The 21,678-nt window shown below is 40.9% G+C and overlaps 1 protein-coding gene across 1 annotated transcript in view; it reads right to left on the reverse strand.

Moving 5' to 3' along the window:
- cdh2 (cadherin 2, type 1, N-cadherin (neuronal)) overlaps positions 1 to 21,678 on the reverse strand; it is a 61,411-nt gene that overhangs the window by 19,129 nt on the left and 20,604 nt on the right. Inside the window, exons 3-4 of the mRNA XM_032531611.1 lie at positions 5,420 to 5,640; positions 1,239 to 1,406 (exon numbers count right to left, since the gene is read on the reverse strand). Coding sequence (XP_032387502.1) covers positions 1,239 to 1,406; positions 5,420 to 5,640 — 389 coding nt within the window. The remainder of the gene's footprint in view (positions 1 to 1,238; positions 1,407 to 5,419; positions 5,641 to 21,678) is intronic.

Below are 21,678 nucleotides of genomic sequence, written 5' to 3' on the forward strand. Positions count from 1 at the left end.
AACCTTAACAAGGTAAAGGAGAACGCCAAGACCCCTTTCCCTGAAACAGAAGCTAACCCCGGTAACGTTAGGGGTATGGATGTATGGATACGTAGGGCCAGCAGCACGGCGGAGACAACCGCAGGACAGAGAACACTACAGGCTGCTTTCACCGGCGACCCAGTAGCTGGTTAGTAAATACACAGGAATATCAAAAGTGGGAGGGAACGTGGGTTAATATGTGGATTAATACTGGGATGTCAACACAACTGTGAGTTGATTGACTTCAAAACGTTCGCCATTTTACTCAAACCAAAGTTCTAAACACCGGTTGATGTCTGTCTTCTTTAGTCTGTTAGCTGTTTAGGTTTTTTTGTGGAACACGACAAACACATTCTGCACTCACTGCGGCGTCTTGTGACTGTTTACATATCCGTGCTCATCGTCATATGTACATTGTATGTACTGGTGTTATTGTTGAATGCATTGGAATATATATTTCTAAAATTGTATATTGTTTTTTGTTGAGTTATTACAAACTACTTTTCCGAATCCCCCGACAAATAAACCCTATTACAAGAAAGACTAAATTTAATAAAAACTAAACTAAAAGTAAGCATTTTCCAAAACTAAAAAAGTAAACTAGCAAACCAATTTTAAAAACTAATTAAAACTAAACTGAATTTGGAAACAAAAAGTCAAAACGAAATAAAAAATAAAAAATAAAATGCAAAACTATACCTTGGTTTGGTACTGCCAATTTGTTTTGTTATGGTCAAAAAAAATATTTTTCCCTGAATCGTGCAGGCCTAGTGGGCAATTCAGATTTTTCTCATTGCATCTATATAATGCCAGATTACATTAGTACCTACCACCCCTAGAACCAAAAGATAAATATGCAAAAACAGTGGGAAAAAGAGCCTTGACCTTGGTCTTAAAGCATTTTGTTGAAAGCGTAAGTCTCATGTCTGTGACCCTCTGAGTGGGAGCTTAGGAGAACGAGATCCTGCAATGTTGTCATATCAAGCAGAAGGCTTTTTCTTTCTTCTTCTTCTTCTCAAGTTTGTGTGTGGGTGGGTGGGTGGGTGTGTGTGTGTGAGAGAGAGAGAGAGAGAGAGAGAGAGAGAGAGAGAGAGAGAGAGAGAGAGAGAGTATGTGTGTGTGAGAGAGAGAGAATGAATGAGTGAGTGAGAGAGTGAGTGAGTGTGTGAGAGAGTGAGTGAGGGAGTGCAAGAGAGATAGATGGATAGATAGATTACCCGGACAAGCTCTTGCGGGAATGGGCCTCGTGAGTTCTCTGGGACATTGATTGGGGGGATGACCCAGTCTCTCTTCATGCGTTTGAGTTGGCTGTCTGAGTTTCGTGATGGAAACACTATTTCCTTCAAATCCTTGGACATGACTGGAGGGGCAGCAACTTGCTGGACCTGTGGAAAGGGAATGATTTAGTTCAAGAGCTGGATAGTGATCATGTATTTATTGAAAAATGTTAGTACATTCATTTTTTGCCAGACTAGCGGCATTGGTAACCTGACGCGCCAGATGGTTTGTAGCCAAGAACCATCTGACAAGTCGTCATTGGAAACTGTATGGAAAGGGACAGGCACTCCAAAACACATTGAAACTCCAAAATACATTGACAGGTGATTGTATGAACCATCTGTCTATCATGGGCAAACTTCAACAACTTTGCTTCCCCATATTGTCTCTCACACACACACACACACACACACACACACACACACACACACACACCACACAACACACACACACACACACACACACACACACACCACACACACACACACACACACACCACACACACACACACACACACACACACACACACACACACACACACACACACACACACACACACCACACACACACACACACACACAACACACACACACACCACACACACACACACACACACACACACCCTAAACCACGCTGTTTCTGCCAGTAGCTCTTTACCAAAAGCCGATTGGTCCAAACCACTGTTTTTCCGGACACAACCGATTACTTAGTCCCGACAGTGACATGGTGGTATCTTGGAAATCCAGCTGCTTGCATGCAGTAGTGGCATGGCTCTATGCTTGGTGGGTCATTCAATCAGTTGTCTACAGACTAAAAACTATTTATTATGAACTACTTTTTTTGCCCTCTTTTTTGTTTTGAGTGAAATATACACAAGTACTAGAAGCTACTGTAAACCACAGTCAAATTCCCTGTATGCATATGCACACCTGGCCACAACATGATGGCCACAATAGTGGTTTTGCATGGAATGTTTTGACAACTATTGAATTAATTACCGTAAAATAAGGCACACAAATTCATGTCCTGCTCAGTATGAATTATTTTTACTTTCATGCTTCCGTAACATTTATTTTTTAATACCTGACTAAATACTTGTAAAACTAATGGCATTCCATGTCATATTTTTTTGCTAATTAGCATGTAAACAAGCTAAACTAAATGGCGGACGTGGTGAACATCAGCAGTACAGACTCATAACTGCTTGCATTGCTATAGACTCTTAGTATTGTCATTATGTTTAATCTTTGGTTATCCCAAAGGAAATTGACGTGGTGATTAAAAGGAAACAGGAAACCAGTTCCTGATAAACTACGGTAACATGCTCCTCCATATGTCATTTAACACATACTCAAAATGTGCGTTCAATCGAACAATCCATTTTTATATGACTTTCTTTGTAGCTTAAAATATCTACAGTAAAACATGTGACAATATGCCTTGAAATGCTTTGGTGTGGCTAATGCAGCAGCCACACAGCGCCAGTGCTGGCAAACCTCATCTTATGTCCTGATAAAATGCACCCACACAGACATACCAGCTTCTATAATGGATCTGCCATCCTCCCTCGGCTGTAATGAATGAGATTTGAAACAAAGGAGGATGGTACCTGCAAGCCAGACACTAAACACACAGATGGCTCAAATTGCCTATGCTGCTCCAGAGACTGAGGAGACTGAAGTAGTGCCAGAGAAAGTTAAAATAACCTTGAACAAAACGAGGCAGGAAGGAAAACAGAAAAACAACATGTAAAATCCGTCAAAGTCTATGAATGATGGCTGGAGTTTGATTGGAGCTGTCGCATCCCTTGAAGTATTTTCCCTACTGTTGCCTGTAATTAGATGAGTGTTGTGTTGTAGGTAGTCAAGTCCTACAATATACTACTAAGTGCCCTATGCAAACACAGAAATTAATTACCACTTTGTCACCTTGTAGTGTGACCCATATCCCACACTTCCCCCATTCCAACATCTGGGGAGCTGTCGCTGAGCTTCCACTAATCACGTTTGAAATCCGATTATACTGCTTTCACACATTGGAAATGCAGAAAGGCAAGCAGACAGATAGCAAAGGAGCAGGCTTCAGAAATATCTATTACCCTATTGAAATGGGCGCGAGTGAGAGCAGTAATTATTTGCAACCTGCGTCTGGAATGATGAATGGCATGGTGGTTTTTGTTCAGCCCATCACGCATCTGTCTCTGGTGTGCTGGAGGTCTGCACCTATCTACACTCTCCGAACCCCCTCCATCTTCTGACTAGGAGTCTACTTCAGAGTCCAGGAGAGTGTTAGGCTGATTGATGGCTTGTGTGTGTGTGTGTGTGTGTGTGTGTGTGTGTTGAGGGGGGGAGGAGGGGGCATGTATGAATTTGCCTTTTAGAAAAATTCTCCCTTTACAATACCGACACGTTTCCTCCTCACGGACTGTTGTGGAGCTGAGGTTCTGTTGGAGGTGGAGATGGTGGCCGAGGACACTCATGTTAATGAGAATTTTGTTTGGTTGTCATTGATTAAATTGTTTCCCCAAGGCTGCGGCATTCATGGACTAATAAAAAAATGTAATCGCTGATGTGATTAAGAGATGCGTGATGATTCATGACAATAATTGTGCTGGGAGGGAAGATAACCGCTTATGACCTCATAAACGTGCAAGACACAGGAAAGCCAATCCCTGATTTCATTAAGGACAAATCAGGGCAAACCCAACAGCTCTCTGCAGATACAAATCAGAGTACCGCTGCTGATGATACAGCTGATAATTTGCATAAAAAGGTACAGCCAATGTGGGGTTTTGACTTAATTTAAAAACTTTAAAAAGAAAAACTGATGAAAGTCTATGTTTACCTGTTTGGGACAAGTATGTATTTGCCGTTGAACCAGTTGACAACAGTGACTAATGGTACCATTAAAATCACATACCTGCAGGAGTCCCTATAGTAAATGAGTGTCAGTGGCCGACGATGGTGTTTTGGAAAGCAATGAAATCATTAGAGGCTACAAGTTTAATTTCAGCCCAGCAGACCACCGCGCCTGCAGCACTGACATTAACTACACATAACTGTCAGTATTAACTTTTAATCTGCACCCACATAAAATACAACACTGCCTTTCCTGAGATTATCTGCTATGCTGCCCATTTAGGAAAAGCCACTTGTGGCCATTTGCTTAAGTGTATTAGAGAGATAAAAAAGAGACACACATTGGTCTTTGTAAAACAAACACGATTGTTGCATTTGGGAGTGTTCATTAAGACAACAGAAGACTAAGGGTCTAAGATCCGAAAGCAAGTATTATTCACATATGCACATAAAGGCTCACTTATAACCCTACATAATCTCTGTGGTGTGTGTGTGTGTGTGTGTGTGTGTGTGTGTGTGTGTGTGTGTGTGTGTGTGTGTGTGTGTGTGTGTGTGTGTGTGTGTGTGTGTGTGTGTGTGGCGTCACTCCTGTAGGTTTATGGAAACATATATATTATTTAATTGAGCAGGATCAAATAATCCACTGGCACAGAAGCCAAAACCTTTACAATAACACAACCCTTTGGAGCTTCTTTTCATTTCCGAGTTACAAGTTACAGGACATGTGCGGTGCTTTTTTGTGCACTTCCTCTGAACCTCGGCCAACAACAATGTTGACATATGAACGTGCAATCATTCTAACTAATTGCAGATGACTGCACAACACGTCCAGCGGAACGGTTAGAGCGGTACTCTACAGCTCAAACAGATGCTTCCTGTCTTCCAAAGCGCAGAAAGAGGTGCGTCCCCTTTTGGATGATAAGGCAATAACCTCACAATCACAAGGCATGCTTACTGAAATCAACTTTACGAGGAGCTATTTTGCACCTGCTCTAGCTACCCACTGACCGTGTTGAGTATATGTTTGTGCTCCTAGTAAATTGACACATTAAGTTTTAATTAGCAAGCATCCATCCAGTCTCTCGGAACACCTGCTACAATTTAGGGAACTAGTCATCTGTGAATGTGCAGTTTTCCTAATAAGCGTAAGTTATTTGAAGCAAGGGGAGAATTGATCATTCAACCTTTCTACAGCAGTAACATCAGTCAGACAATCAACAAACAAGTCAGAAATGTTATGGAAGTGGTTAAGGTATATTCACCTGCTGGCTGGAGTGTGTGGAGGATTTCAGCCTGACTTGAGCCACCCATTGCTGCTGAGTGGTGGTGTCACTGGCCTTGATCAGCAACGGTGACGCAGGGAGCGTAGAGTGCTCAATACTCCTGGTAGCATAAACTACTCCGTCAGCCTCTATTCGGAAGTCAGATGGGTTACTGCATTCAAACCGCACCAGACCACCTCGGCCACAGTCGACAAACCTCACTGCAAGAGACAGAGACAGATAGATTTAAGGTTTGTTTTTGTCAAATTAGTCCAAAAGTGAGACAGGAACCCAGGGAAAAAAAATAGCTATAGAGATAAAGAAGGTGGAAGACAGACAGCCAGCCAGACACAGAGGGTCCACAAAGGTTTTCTGATTCTCCTTCTCACTCATACATTATTCACTTCAAGCTGTGCCCCAAAGGTATTGCTCAAAGCAGGTGACGTGGAGGAGAGAGTTGGTGGGAGAGAAAAGTAAAGAAAAAAGGGGAGGGTGCCTATTAAGGTCTATTAAAGAAAACCCCAAAACATTAACATTTAAAACCGGGTGTCTAAATTAGTCTAAATACCCCACTGTGTTTGCGTCTGAGAAAATACATACAGTGTGTATAAACATGTTTCTACAATTCTGCTAAATAAGTCTTATTTTATTCGCAACTAAGGCCGCCGCTTGCTAGCTTTGTCCCCCATGACATACAGAGATGCCCTCCGCGGATGACTACCGGTCCTCAGCTCCTCGAGTGACAGAAGTAAGCGTGTGTGATGTTATTTCATCAGCCTGTTGTTCACAGAGAGAAAAAAAACACAGAAACTCACACACACACACACACACACACACACACACACACACACACACACACACACACACACACACACACACACACACACACACACACACACACACACACACACACACACACACACACACACACACACACACACACACACACACACACACACACACACACGTGGCTCATGGGGGCTTGAGTCCCACTGGTGCCTCGGTGGCACAACACCGGTCCATGTTACAAGTGAGTGACAGCACAGCCTACATAGCCCCTACGTACATGTACGCACGCACGCACGCGCGTCTCTCTCTCTCTCTCTCTCTCTCTCTCTCTCTCTCTCACACTCTCTTATACACCTCAACACCTAAGAGTGTGATTGTGTGATCCTTTTGTGTGGAAATGTTTTCCTGGCAGGCCCCCCTTCATGTTTATAGCACACACAAAAAGCATAGAAAAAGATAGAAATTCCTCCCGGCTACAGAGATCACAACGTTACCATATATCGTTTGTGTGGAGGCTCTGCCGGTGCAGCCTTGAATTATTAAAGGAGATGTGGAATTACTTAACAAAAGCCTTGAAGGAGGGTGCCTAATCTTCTTTTGTGCTGCTACCTTGGGGACGCACAGATGTCCTCAGAGTATCTTCTGCACTCAGAGCGTGTTGAGTTTCTCTGGGCTTGGGGAGAAGGATGCAGTACTTCCGTTCAGGGTCCAAAGGTTTAGCCCCCAGGCCTAATTTAATAGTATTACCCAAACACATGCAATCAATTGTCCTAAAGTGCACCACACCCTTACTACTAATAAATCTTTCAGTAATGACAAGGGTGACAATGGCACTTTTCTTGTTGCTTGTAACAGCAGACAAGGCAGATGTTTTCCCACAGATACCCCTGGTCCCAGGTGTACCTGTTTTTTTTAGTGAGCAACTAAAGGCAGAATGGCTGGAAGCAACACAGCAGAAGGAATGAGAAGGAAAATATTCCTTTAAAAAAGACAATCTAATAATGAAAAGTAAATTTCGCAAAACAAAAGAGTCGATAAATCCAAACAGCAGAACAAGCGTACTATACAAACTAGCATGTTTCTGAATGTGGGAAGTAGAATGTCAGTAACAGGTTGAGAATGAATCAACAATAAGACGTCACATAAGGGAAGTTTGGCGTGCAGTGTAGTCATTCATCCTGGTGAATGAAAATGCAATGTTGCTATACTTTATTAAAACTAAAACAGGGAGAACAAATCTTGTGCAATGACCATGAGCTGCGTTACATTACAGCTGCTGCTAAAGATTTAAAACACGGACGTAACACAAAAATATCACTGCAAACCATTTTTTTACTTCAAGAATTGCAATTCATCTAAATATTGCTTAACAGCACACAAGGTAAAATAGCATTGCAGGAGAGCCAGCGGTTCCAATGATGATGATAGAAGATGACAAGATCTTTCTTCCATACTGAAATACACTTGATATTTACCATCTCCTTCCTGGCTGCTTTTGTTCAATTACCTTTGACCAATTAGCTTTTTTTCTCTTTGAACTTGGCAAACCTGACATCAGATAGATGACCTTCTCTCTTTGAAGGTTTGCCTTAAAGCCAGCCACCTGTAAACTCACACAGCCTTCAGGCAATCACCAGACAGCCCAAGTCAGCAGATACTCAGACAGAGGTAGAATACAGAATAAGGAACTGTCAAAATAACTCACAATGCAGCAGAAGACAGTCCATACATTTAAGGATTTTACGTGAAGCTGGGTAATGTCTCACTCACACTCTTTTGACTGAGGCGCTTATGCTGTATAATGTAATTCAGGAAGTGTAAGCTGAAATGATTAATCATGTTGTGGTTCCAGCTTCTCAAATACGAAGATGTGTTGCTTTTCTCGGTTTTATATCTTGGAAAATTAACAAATTTAAGAATTTAAAGACATCACTTTTGGCTCAAGGAAATATATATTTTTTTTTTTTTCAGTTTTTCACATTTCGTACACAAGTTTCACATTACTCTTGCAAATAAATAGCAGTGATTAGGGGCGTTCTAGTAATTATTTAATAAGTATGTAGTAAGAAGACAACAGTAATGTAAAGCGGACTCATCTGATCTTAAGATATTAATGTATAGGCTTTAGTTGTCAAAACCTAAAAAATTTAAACAAATATGTATGCTGATAACTCAGTACAACTATAACAAAATGCATAAGTGTCTTGCACTTTTTCCACATTGTGGATCCACAGAAGCTGCAGTTTATGTGCTTCCATTTTCTGTCCTACTGGCACTTTTGACTTTATATTTTTGTCAACGTGTGTAGCAGTTCACTTGACAGCACTGTTCCCCTTGTGAGTTATTTTAGCCCAAGCCTCTTGTTTAGCTGGGCTTCAGCTCTTTAACATTGTCTGAAACGTGGCCATCTGAGAGGCCCTTCAACAGTCAGCCCCCTCGGCAATTGCAACACAAACTCCCAGCAGGCACAACCGTTTCCAGTGATAATGAATGAGAATGTCCAGCATGTGTCTGTTCATTTATCAGACACACTCTGGTGGCTTATAAAACCCCAGAAATGTGTAGTGTGGTACAGGTTAAACCCTGGCTCCTGCAACTTATCTATATCTAGATGTATGGGCTCCCCAAGGTGCAGGGCTAAAACAGGTCTCGGATGCCACACCCTATCAGACATGTCGTCATGGGCACAACGATAAAGGCCTTGGGTTTGGACAGAAATGTCGATGCAGCAGAGGGGGGCTGGGGGTTAAAAAAAAAGGGGGGGGGAGTAAGAGAGAAGAGAGAGAGAGAGGAGAGAGGAGAGAGAGAGGAGAGAGAGAGAGAAACAGGCCTGTCAGCATAAAAGGCCGGTCCAACTAATGCCCTGCACCGGGGTCCAAAATTACCTCCACCTCAGTGATCCTATTCACAGCTTAGATGCCTCCCCCCTCACTGAAAACAACACAAAAACCCGGCTAACCTCTCCGTAGTGCCGGAGTGCCTCTCTATTGTCTGCTCAATCACGTGATGAGTCTAACTCAGACAGACACATATAGTTAGAGAGAGATACGGAGAGGCAGAGAGGAATACATTTAATTTGGAATGTGGAATGTGGACTCCGTGACTGCACGGAGGCATAGAAAATGTTCCACAATTTTAGCTTTTAAGCCTGCCTGCCAAATACACTGGCTGCAAGTGAGCATGCTGAAAGTCCCTCTAATGTGCTGTAAATGTGACAAGACTGAAACCTCTCATGTGAGATCATCCTAATGTACCATCATTCATTTCTGGGAAGTGAGGTCACTGACAGTTGAGAAATACTCAGCATAGGTGTTTCATCAGTAGCCGTGGATAAATGCAGACCCAGGCAAATACCCCAGTGGCAATCCCCCCCCCTCCACCCAACCCTGGTAAATGGTACAACACCCCTGACAAAATGCATTATTCACAAATGAATGTGACCAGGTTTAGTACAGTGGCCTGCACTGGCGATGAGACAATGCAATATGAAGCAGAGGCTCCAACTGAATGTGCTTTGAGAGACATCCATGCCACCCCCACAGTTTATAAGATCCTGTTAAGCCCCAGTGAATCTCACACTCTGGTACCTCAATTTAAACTGTTGTGATATGAAATTCTAATCCAGTCCAAAATTGGGCAGAACATGCCAAATTAAGGTCAGCATCTTCTAACAGCGTACACACGTTGTCCCCAACTACAAAAAACATCTTTCAAAGCATAATGTGTAATTGCCCAATTATTGCACAGATACGAAAGCACAATACACTAATCTTTTGTTTTTTTGTAAAATAAGATTGCTGCTTGCTATGCTTAATTGCACATTCATATATTATTTTCTCTCTCTCTACTTTTTTTTAAAAATGCTATTAGGAATACAAATTCCACAGCTTCAAGGCTGGTAAGTAAAAAAATGCCATTGTGCAACTTACTACACCCTATCCAATACTAACTATGGATATTTCCATGTAGATGCTTTAAATGTACTATATACATCATTCAGATCATTGATATAGCCGTAAACAACGATTTGCTATGTACAGTAACACTGTTGCCGTTGTTAGCACTGTTAGCGCTGCTAGCCGCCATCATTTCGGCTCAGCCTTCCATGTTTGCTTGTGACGTCGGAGGTGAGAGCCGTGTGGAGGCAATCCCAGCCCACACTCTGAATGTCATAACTAGCTCCTTTTAAATATAACTCTTTTGCCAAGTCTTCCAAACTGTTTTGTTGCTCTCTGCTTGGATGTAATCCATAAAGATGCAAATGTTAAACTATGCACATTTAAACGGATATTTTCAAAACTATTATCAATTGTGTCAAGGATTAAGTCAATAGACGTGGGGTTGGGAAGGCAACATCAATCCGTTTTAATAAAATAAACTGGTAAAAAGGCAATTGTGCGGCTTGAGGTGATGCTAGGTTATACTACTAAATCAAGACATTTCTAAATATCCATGCATTCAAATGAGGTAAGATTTAGAGACAACACAAAGATATATTTATGTTTACAGAAAATAGGGTTTTCTACAGAGAAAGTAAAAATGTTTGCAGCTGAAGCTTGGGTCTGGGAATGATGATACTGCCTTTTGCCAGACTAAGCCCTTGAAGGCGTTTTACTAATGCACTGCACTTCAAACGTGCAACGCATTCCATGCATTTATAGCTGGGCCTAAAATATGTAAGGGATTTGCATGAAAAAAACATGCAGTGTTTGTTCTCTGTTCAGTGTCTCTAGCAATTAAGAAAACTAAAGAGGAATTGCATCAGAGCATAAACACATTTAACAAGCAGCTGGCTCGTTTTCCCTAGTTTGATTGCAGTGACCATTCCCCCAACACTTGGTTTGTGTAGTTTGTGCATACTGCTGGAGCTATTTTTCCTTCCTAAAGCTGCTGCCTCAATTAGAGAATTATGAAGTGGTCCTCAAAAAAACGCATTGATACTACCTTCCCTTATCACACACACCCACATGGGTATACACACTGAGAAATTTAAGTAGCATGGATGCCTGAGCGGCTATAGCCATATGAGCTTGCTCAATCTCAAACACAGACATTTTTAAGATCCCTTGATCTAGAACACTGGCCCTTGGGATAGGGGAAACTAATTTGTTTAGACATGTTTTTCCTTTTCTTTTTACACTTGCATTTATATCACATTTGCACATGGTCATTTGTTCTCAGAGGGTACTGCAACCATGTTTGACAACCATTGTATTTAAAAGGACAATTACAAGGTAAGCAGACTCCCCATCTGGACAAGAGTCACCTTCATTTTCGTCAGAGTGCCAAAGCTTCTCTCTGTTCCTGTTGGCTACAAATGTTCTTGCTTGTGTCTCAGCAATGATTTGCCTTTATGAAACTACCATTACCCTCTCCAGTGGCTGTCCCATGCCTACACATCAGCCACATGCTTAGTTGATACCTGCTGGGTAAAGCTAGCAGAAGTTATCCGGCTGCTGTGATCTTCCTAAACCGACATTCAGTACCAGCCTCTTATTCCTGTGGCAAAACAGGTTTCTCTGTGAAGAAAAAAATGCATGTTGACAGTTGGGCTCTTTGGAATATGTAATATTTGGCCTTTGAAAATTAGCAATCTTGATGGGTTAGTAGTGAAGGGGAAGCGCAGGGGGACATAACAATTATTCTCGGGCCTTTGTTGGCTAAATGAAATGATTGTGTGTTTTCCAGTACGACGACAGGCGAGCATTGTGTGGATTACTGTGTCATTGGAGCCAAGGGCTGATAAGGCTAAGCTACATCCTTCTGCAGTTATCAGCGCATAGCTACTGGGATTTTGTTCTGTGAGTTATTGAGACGAGCGGCTTGATACAGAGGCTTTAGTGGGGTATTAAACTGACCACATTACCAGGATGTCAAACACTCTCTCTCTTTATGGTGTCTTTCAGAAAAGCTCTGTGACCCCTGTGAAAGCTTACAGGTGAAGTTCATTATGAAAAGCATCACATTAATGTGCTGGTAAATCAAACTACTAAAATGACTAATGATTGCCAGATTTATAGATTGCCAAAAATATCTGCCTTTGAGTATGTGTCAGGGTCCTTTCTCTTTCAAGTTCAAAGGATGATAATTGATACTTTTTGAAGAACAAAACTTATAATTATTGTAGACTATGATTGGGTTAAGTGTTAGGTAAATGTGACCATGTAATGGCAATGTAGTCTCCTGTCTCTAAATCTTTCAAGCCTGTCTGTGTACAGCGCCCAGTTGGCAGAACATCTCACATGTAGATGAGTTGTATGAAATGAGGTGTTGAACTTTATAACCATAACAGCTATTCTTTGACCTCCTTCTGTCCGCCCATAATAAGGTCACAGGTTTTTAATTGCTCTCTATACCTCAATTCACCAAATAACTGCTGGTATTGGTCACTTTGTTCAATATACAAAAGCTTTAATGATTTATGGAGGGAAAGAGGACAGGATGGAGAACAAAAGCAGGTAGGGGATAAACAAGCAGTCCGTGTGAGGTTGGAGGCCAGAGATGCCTTTTAGAAATCAGAGTGTGAATAATAAGCCATTTAAGGCGGCCACATGCATCATTTTTTATTGTTCCTGTATTACAGAGGTCATTCTCTAGTGACCATCCACCGCAGTAATACACATTTTAGAGAATGCTCCGCTGCACGGTGCATCCATCTCTGTTGTGCCATGGGGCCATTACAGTGCTACTGCGTCTCAGGCATTTTCAGCTGGACAGGAAGTAAACACATGCCTGAGGCTATTGTTGGGTGAGAAATAATGACTAATAAACATCAGATATTGATTGTTTTTTTATGCATCTACTTTTATCAACACAAAGATACTACTTAAAGGAAAGAGCTTAAGTATAATGCACGGTCAGTTTCCCTAAAAAAACAAAATATTTTAAGTTAAAAAAACACATTGGTTTCACCACTTTTATTTTCTGTACATACGGTGAAGAATTTGATAGTTTTTCTTCATTTTCTATATTTGGAGGTTAATGTTCAAACAAAAACTCAAGAGAAAGGGGAAAAGACCAGTCAGCAGCCAATGGCTACATCAGTTGATCACTATGAGCCCCCATGCCTTGGGTTCCAAGCTGAGCTGATTTTTTCTGAAGAGACTGATCACGAGGGCAGGGCCCTAAAACTGCCTCAGTGCAGCCTGTAATGTGACATTATTAGGTCCTTTTGATCTCAAAAGCACAGACTCAAAGCTATTTAGTTCTTCCCCTTGATCATTCCCATCAAAATACCATCATAAAAATCAAAGAGACAAAGAAGGAGGCAGTGACCAGTGATGAGGTAACCTCTGCTGACATGTTCACTGGGTCTTGTAAGACTTTTTAATCACAGCAGCAGAGTGGGTCCTGTGCCTCGGAAATGTTGCTGACAGAAAAGGTGCAGACATATATATTTCTCTGCCCAGAACTGTACCAATCATTGTTCCGCAGGGACAATCATTATCCAGGGCTTTTGGTGTAGGATAGGTGACTAATGGAATGATTTCAATGTCTTCTGCTTTCACCAAGTGGAAAACTAATAGTGTTACAATAACACATTGTTGGGCCATAGACTCCAACTTCTCTGCCTCTCTATCTGTAGTACATATTATCAGTGCTATGGCTCAGCACTCTCCCATTTTAACTGAGTCATGTGCATGTTTATGGAAATTATAACAACAATGACTAAAGTATTATATTTAAATATTCAAAACCTGTTATCACTGGAGAAAACACACTATTGGTGTCTAGTGGTTGAAGATGGCTGGTGCCAGACAGAAATGCTCAAACGGCAGTTTGTGTGCAAACCTTGCATGTTTTCGTAACGGGTGGGAACATGTTGTATCAATCAAATCCTGACCACTTGCATGTTTGTCATTTGTGCAGTGAACGAGTAACAAGCGGAAGCTGTGTATGAAGCCACATTTTGGCAAACAGATGGACAGCTGAGGAACAAGTTATGAGACAGGAGTGGTTTGAAAAGATTCAACAGCTTTTTTATACTTTTGTTTTAAAATGATTTGTGTGTCAGTTTTTAACGATAGAAATGGTAATGAAACATTAAATTAAGAAATAAGAATTTGATCATAAATGCAGTGCATATCACATTGGATATGTTCCAAGGCAGTTAAAAGACAGACAGGACATTTACGGGGGGGAAATGCATTTCTTGGGAGATTGACCACCGAGGAAGCTATTTGTAGGTTATCTATTTTGATCAAATTAAAACAGATGTTATGTTAGGAGGTGATTAAATTCCAACAAATTGTCGAACCTCCTGTGTTATTACTTGACATGGAATTAATTTAATGCTGAAACAAGGCAGTTTCAGCCACCGTCATGCGTGACAGGCGGCCTCTTCAAATGTAACATGCCCAATGCTTAGCTATAGAGCAGCACATGGTTGATACTAACCCTGAAGTGCTTTCTGTTTAGTAATAAATGTTACCATCTTAATTGCTTCACTATAGTCAAACACATTAAACTTTCATTACATGGTGGCACACCAGTGATCAGCCAGGACAAACACAATGGCAAGGACATAATATGATATTCAAGACAAAGTAACAGAGTAATATGAATAATATTTTGATTTACACTAACTACTTCCCACTATCTGTTTCCTGAGTCATATTCTCACATTTGCGAGACCTGTGCAGTTTCAAGTAAACCGATGGACAAATGTTGTCCACACAGCAGTTTAAAGGAGACTGAATGTGATTTAGAGCATAATGTTCAATCAGAATTACAACCCAGCTATCAATGTGTGGAATATTGAGGTTTAACAAAATTCAGAAAAAAAACAACCATTGTGTATTTTAGCTTTATTCAAAGTAAGAAGGTAATATTTTTCTTCTTTTTTTTTAGATTTATCTGAATATCTGTTCTTGATTAGGATTCGGAATAGGTTAGGTTTGATGACTTCCCACACTGTTCATCTAAAGTGAGAGCTTATCTGCCAAAATACAGTCCAACAACCCAGTACAAACAACCCAGCTTGATAGAGTTGAAATGAAATGAATTCATGCAATTTCATTTTAACCATTTTCTTAGCAATAATGACTCATTACAAACAATAAAGTGACAGCTATGAAAAGGGTATGGTTTGGACATCATCTCTACCTTGCAAGGGAATAATACTTGGGCCTACTTTACATAGCTTTGCTGTCAATCAAACCCATGCCAATGACTAGTTCAGGTAAAGACTGATACGGTCCACTGAATCCAACTACAAACCTAACCACACACACAAACATGCAGTTTCTGTTCACTCCTCCCCACCCTCCCCTTTTCTTTTTACCATGCACACGTGGATGTGAGCGCACACACATGCATATACAGTTTCCCTTTATCCTTCTGTGAGCGCAAAACAGAACAGCACAGCAATTTGAGCCACATTCAAAAACGGAGGGATTTTGTACAACAGAGTGTCTGTGAAAAGAAAAGACACGGAAGGATGTTATGCACTTACCTACAGCATAAGATGTTAAATAAAAGCAGTAGAAAAATGCATGGGGATCTGGTTCTGGGGCCAGTATAGCATGTGTATCACAGTCATAAGTTCATGCTGAGTTTTTGAGAACAAAGCTAATAGAATTCCTGCTTCTCTGCCTTTTCCTTTGGAGAAGTCGGGGCATGGGGAGAAACAAGGAGAAGGCATGTGAATCCTCTTTGGCTAGGAAACAAAGCGGCAGACAAAGGAAGATGAGGCTGACAGCCTCTGGAGAAGACTATTATACTGTTAGATAGGGGTGTCTCTCTCGAAGTAGAAAATGCTTCTGCGATCCCGCTCAAAGTAAAGAAAAATGCTTTACTGAGTCATTTTCCCAAAACACACAAAAAATGTTATTATGCCATACTGTTCATTAAAACCTCAGTAACTTGTACATTTGACAACATTTGTAAACATATGAAGAATATAAAGAACAAAAGAAAATATGTTGAGTCCATAATACTATGTAAATGCCTCTTTTTCAAGCTAAACAAAGCAAATGAGTCATTGTGGTGGGCAGACCATTACAGTCACAGCTACCAACCATTATCCTCATTTTACTCACTTGCCCTATGCCACACATCACAAGACACTTAAAATGTCTCTCAAAACCCCATCATGAGACCAGAACAAACCACCATAACAAGGTCATTGAGTCAATGGGTGTAGAAACCTGCCTCCTTCTTAGAGGTTGGAGAGAAGAGAAAATGTAAAAACAAAACAAAAAAATCTGTCCGCATAACAATGACAGCAAGGAAAAAGAAGATTCCTCAAAGCGAGGGATTAGGGTAGCTGCCAATACATGGGGTGTGTGCACTTGCCATTGCACATTAGAATTTATATGTGTCAAATTTTGCTTGAAACACAATTAGCCTCATGCTTAAAGAGAAGCCGGAAAATACACAGAAGCAAGATTAAAGACAAGCCAAATGTTCCTCTCAAAAGCTTTCACATTCAACACATATACAGCTTTTCAGACGCATGACAGCCTGTTATGTGCTGCTTCAGTCGAAGAAGGCAAACAGAGAGGAAAGCATGCATTTGTATGAATTTACAAAAACTGTCTTATTGTGTCAATTTTCCGTTGTGCTTTGTTGGCTCCTGGAGTTATCAAGCTACAACTGGGATGTCGAATGCATCTCGCTACTAACCTACTTTGACCTGCTTGACCCTCCCCCACACATGGTTAGTGCTCAACAGAGATCAACCTGGTGGAATGGAAAATGGGGAGGAGGCAGTCTATTCTATAAAAAGGATGTTAGTATAAAATCCAGCATTGACTGTTTCTTAAGGCTGAATTAATCATAGTTTTAAATTGATAGCACAAACTTAGATACTTGCAGTAGGCAAATAAATCCATTTTAATGCTTCTTTTACGCAGCCAGTTTGGAGAATATATGACAACTAGAGTTGTTTCTCTGAGTTGTATGGAAAGTTGCTATTTTTTGAGATACAAACATCTTGTGCACAATCCAGAGCCATTATTGATCCCTGTTACTGTTTTTTGTGTTGTCTTTATTGCAGAAGTTCAGCCTCTGACGCTCAATGCGGCATCAATTTGTAAGAGAGGCACATCTTTCTATTAAGGCTGCTCACTTTCATATGCATGACTTTTTTTTTTTTTCCTGAGCAGAAGCAATTTAACACATTCCAACCTGACAAACTGACATATTGCATTGGAGTCTTGCCTTCACATAATGCAGGGTGAGTGGCATAACTACACAAACTATTTGATAATTCAAAAATGTTTTCCCATTATAATATGCAGAGACTAATTAATATGGATACAAATCTGCAAAGCTAAAATGTGGTATTTAACAGTTTGTAGAGATAAAGAATGAACATGGTTGTCCTTATGTGAGCATAATTTGCATTGCATTTTATAAATAGAAAGGGATACAACAGTCTCTAAACTGTACCAGTTGCCCAGTGCAAATGCAACCTCAGGTGTGAACAATTAGTCTTGGCATCAATCCAGCACACGGAAATGTCTCCTCTCCCATGCATTATCTGTATTAAGGGAACAGTAGAGCATTACCATGTGGGGAGCATGGCTCTGTGACTGGACTCTTACTCCCATGTAATCAGCTGAACTGAGTGGGTTCAGAGAAAGATCTGTGCAGCTGTGCTTTATTACAGACACAATGAGTCCCAGATTAGGGGAGCTGGAAGGACGGAGGGAGAGGATAGGGGGAGGAGGAAGGAGGGGTGAAAATGACTCCAAACACATCTGTCCTCAGTTTGTCTGCAGCTATAACACCAAACCACAAGCATGGTCATGTACAAATCTGTCTCCGCTTCGAAAAGCCGCCTGCGGAAATGTTTCCAGACCTTGGGTTTTTAAAGGCGAGGACTCGTGGGAATAGTCTGTCGTCTCACAGTGATAGCAACGTTTGTCAGGGTCACACTAACGTGGACGGTAGTGGCACAAACAAGCAGGTGGCACAAACGTGAATCGCTGTGGACAGCTTCTGGTGTCTCAGAAAAACAATCAGTAATGATTTTATTGTGACCCTTAATTTTATAGTGAATGGCATGTGCTGTTTTCCTGCGGTTTCCACTTGTCTATTTCTTTGCTGTAAAAACAGCCTGATTGGTCATTGAGTAGTGTAATTGTTGTCCAATTATACAAAGCTTTCAGGCCAGGCCGGACAGTGCATCTGCACAGTTGTAAAGTGGGCTTTCAAATCGATCACAATGCCTCTACTAGAGTCACCCTAACCAACCCAGAGAGGGAGTGAGAGCGACAGATGAGAGGTAGAGAAGTGAGGTGCTATGTTTGGTCTGTGCTGTCCTATCAGTGTGCTTCAGTGGAACCTCTCAGGCAAACAACAAAATGCAGGTTCACAGCGTGTTATGCCAACAGAGGCAAGACTTACCAGGAAGACATCCCACTACCATTAGAGCTTACTGAAAAGCCTTTCTATCCCCCTCTTAGAACAGCTTATGCATAAGGAGTGATTAAACATCAAACCACACTGTTGCACTCTAATCCACCACCCAATTCCTGATGTGCCTCAATGTTTGTCTTGCTTTCTTCCTTCACATATACATAAGTAGAGATAACTTACTCTACTTAGAAATAATCCCACAATAAGATGTTCTGTTTGAGAAGAAAGTGGCATTAAGACTGTTACACAGTTGGGGAGATGTCCCTTTGTTGCAGTTTACTTACAAACAGAAAATTCTACAGCTAACGTTTTAATGAAATGCTATTTTAGTTTCGATGGACATTGATCATCAAAGTTGCAGGAATTTAAAGTTGGCAACGACTGGCCAATAGGCACATGACAAAGGATAGATGCAGCTCTCCTTCTTTGTTGGAAATACTTGGAATGATGAAATGTTCCAGGTGGGGTCCTATCTCCTTTAAAACTCCTCTGCTAGGCCTGCAAGTATAAGAATTGCAATTCCCGAGACTGGAATTGATTCATTTCTTAAAGCGCATGAACAGACCAACAGGAATGATAGGGGCTGCATCATTTGGTTTGTGGCTGGTTTTCTCTAACTTACACTGCTTCTCATCTAAGGCTGTTTCCCCACTTATCCACATGCCTCTGATTCACTGGAGTGTGTACAGGAATTATGTTTTTGCTAGCTTAATCTCATTACTTTCACTGGCTGATAAAACCCTGCACTAAATGTAAGCTTATTATTTATTGTTTTGAACAAAGTCTATCTGCACCAGGCGTGTGAGCATGCTCAGATGGATGCAGGGATTTAGACAAGCAGTCCAGGGGTGGTAATAATAATAATAATAATAACCTTTTATTTTTTGTTCATATCTTCTGTGGTCAGGGTATGGCACAGCTGCTTATTAGCCAGGATGTTGTCCTCCGCTACTCTATTTCCTCTAGGACCACACAGGACAGATCCGGCAATATACATGGACGCACAAGATGTACGACCTAATAACTCACATTATATGAATTCAATAACACATGTCTATAGTTCTGCATGGTTGTTGATGGGAGCAGTAAAACAAACTTTAATATCCCAGTGTGTTAGAACTGTTAATGATCAGTGCTGAGGGCAGTTAGGCTATAACTCACTGTCCACGGTCACCTTACCGCCAATGCAGACTGTAATTCTCATGCTAACACTATATATGAACATTGAAGAGACATTCCACTGTGGCACCCATGAATTACATTGATGTGACCTTTTTGTATGCTTACCGGTTCTATGACGTTGTGTGTATCCCTAAAACTCCCCACACTGTCTGATTCACCATCTTGTTCTCTCTCAGGAAAGCATAAAACTGATTACTTTTGACGGTTATTCATTAGCATGTGATTTGGAATCCGAGAGCAACTTATAAGTTAGCAGAGGTAGGGCTTTGGCATGCCTGACGAGTACAGCAAAATATGGCAAACATGGCATGTTATGAGATCACAGACCGCCAGCCAGCTGTGTCTGTTGATGCTGTAGAACCCTTTCAACCCCCTTCCACACATGGTTTGAATCAAGTACATCAGAGGCATACTGTGTTTTAAGAACAAGCAACGGTTCCATGGATTTGCAGATGCTGGATTAATTAAAACAATAAAAAAAAAAAAAACATTATAAAATGCATCTTGACATGTAGAAATGCTGACACTGTACTTATGGGACCACATAATTCAAAAGCACAACTCAAAAGGCGGAAAATAAATACTTGGCCAACTGTATGTTTTAGTGCAATTCAGCAACTGTTTCAAGTTAAAATCTAAATAGTATTTGACAGTGAGGTTCACTGTAACGGCACAATCCTATGCATTTAAAATCAACGATTTAACTCTATTATGTAAAGCTAAAGTATCTAGAGACATTTTTTCCAAAAATGCTGTTCAGGCGGGAAATATTCAAGAACACAAAGTTAAAATTGAATACAGCTATCACAGCCCATTTCCATCAGCACAGGGAATTGTTCGGTTTATAAAACCATACAGTGTTAGACTATAAGCTGTCAAGAGTATAAAAAAATACTCCCCAGCTCCTCTTGCGCATGTTTAGACCTAGACGCGCACTAACCTACAGCTACACATACACAGAAGTACAACAACATTTGAAATTCATTGATTGTGAAGGCCATCCTTCTTTTATAAAGCGTATAACTGTAATAAGAAAAAATCAACATAAAAGCAGAGAGAAGGTGTAAAAAAGACAATGCTAAATACTGAGAGCCATTTCGTCCAGCTGTGCGACTTCATTACTGTAAAAAAGGGCGCTGTTGTGTTCATTAACCCTGCACACAAGAGGCAGGGGAAGTCTGGTTTTCAGTCTCTTTTTAAACAAAAAGAATGATAAATAAATGTTTCTTTTCTTACGAGCATGTTAAAACTAATTAGTCACTGATGGGGGACTACTGTCCCTTTGACACTCAAAAGCAGATACTGAACACAGGTTCAACCCACATGTAGCCTAATTCATATCATTCATGTGAAAGTACTTGGTCAGCTCTGACCTTACATCACCTCTCACCTTGTATTATGTCCTTTTATGTGCAAAACCGGTTTGTCACATCTTCACCTCAGTTTTAATGGTAGAGGTTTGAGGACAATCTCTTGTAACTAAGACTTATTACTTTTTTGGCTGACATACGTAGAAATTATCACCACTATATACTGTGGTAGAGGTTTATTATGGTAACCATAATGCAATGCTATAGTTGCATAATAACCAGTGTTCACCCGTTTATACCAAAGCAGGCAGAAACCAGACAAGGACCCAGGTCAGAAAACTCCTGTTGAACCCATTCAAACTAATGACAAACACAATATTACCTTCATTGTTTATTAGGTGTGAAATGTAAAACTTCTACAACCAGAAATGGTCAGTTGATACACGGAGATACAGTCTGGGAAAGGGCGTTGCCCATGATCCTCAGCGTATTGCTCCATCTTGTGTTACTCATCCCCCCCCTATCCTTTGTGCACAGGGACAATAATGGCGTTTGGGAGGAAGGGGTTGGACAGGGGGGAGGGATACGGTTACCTTCCCAACCAGTGCCATA

This window comes from Etheostoma spectabile, chromosome 12, assembly GCF_008692095.1.
Source record: "Etheostoma spectabile isolate EspeVRDwgs_2016 chromosome 12, UIUC_Espe_1.0, whole genome shotgun sequence".
Classification (NCBI taxonomy): Eukaryota; Metazoa; Chordata; class Actinopteri; order Perciformes; family Percidae; genus Etheostoma; species Etheostoma spectabile.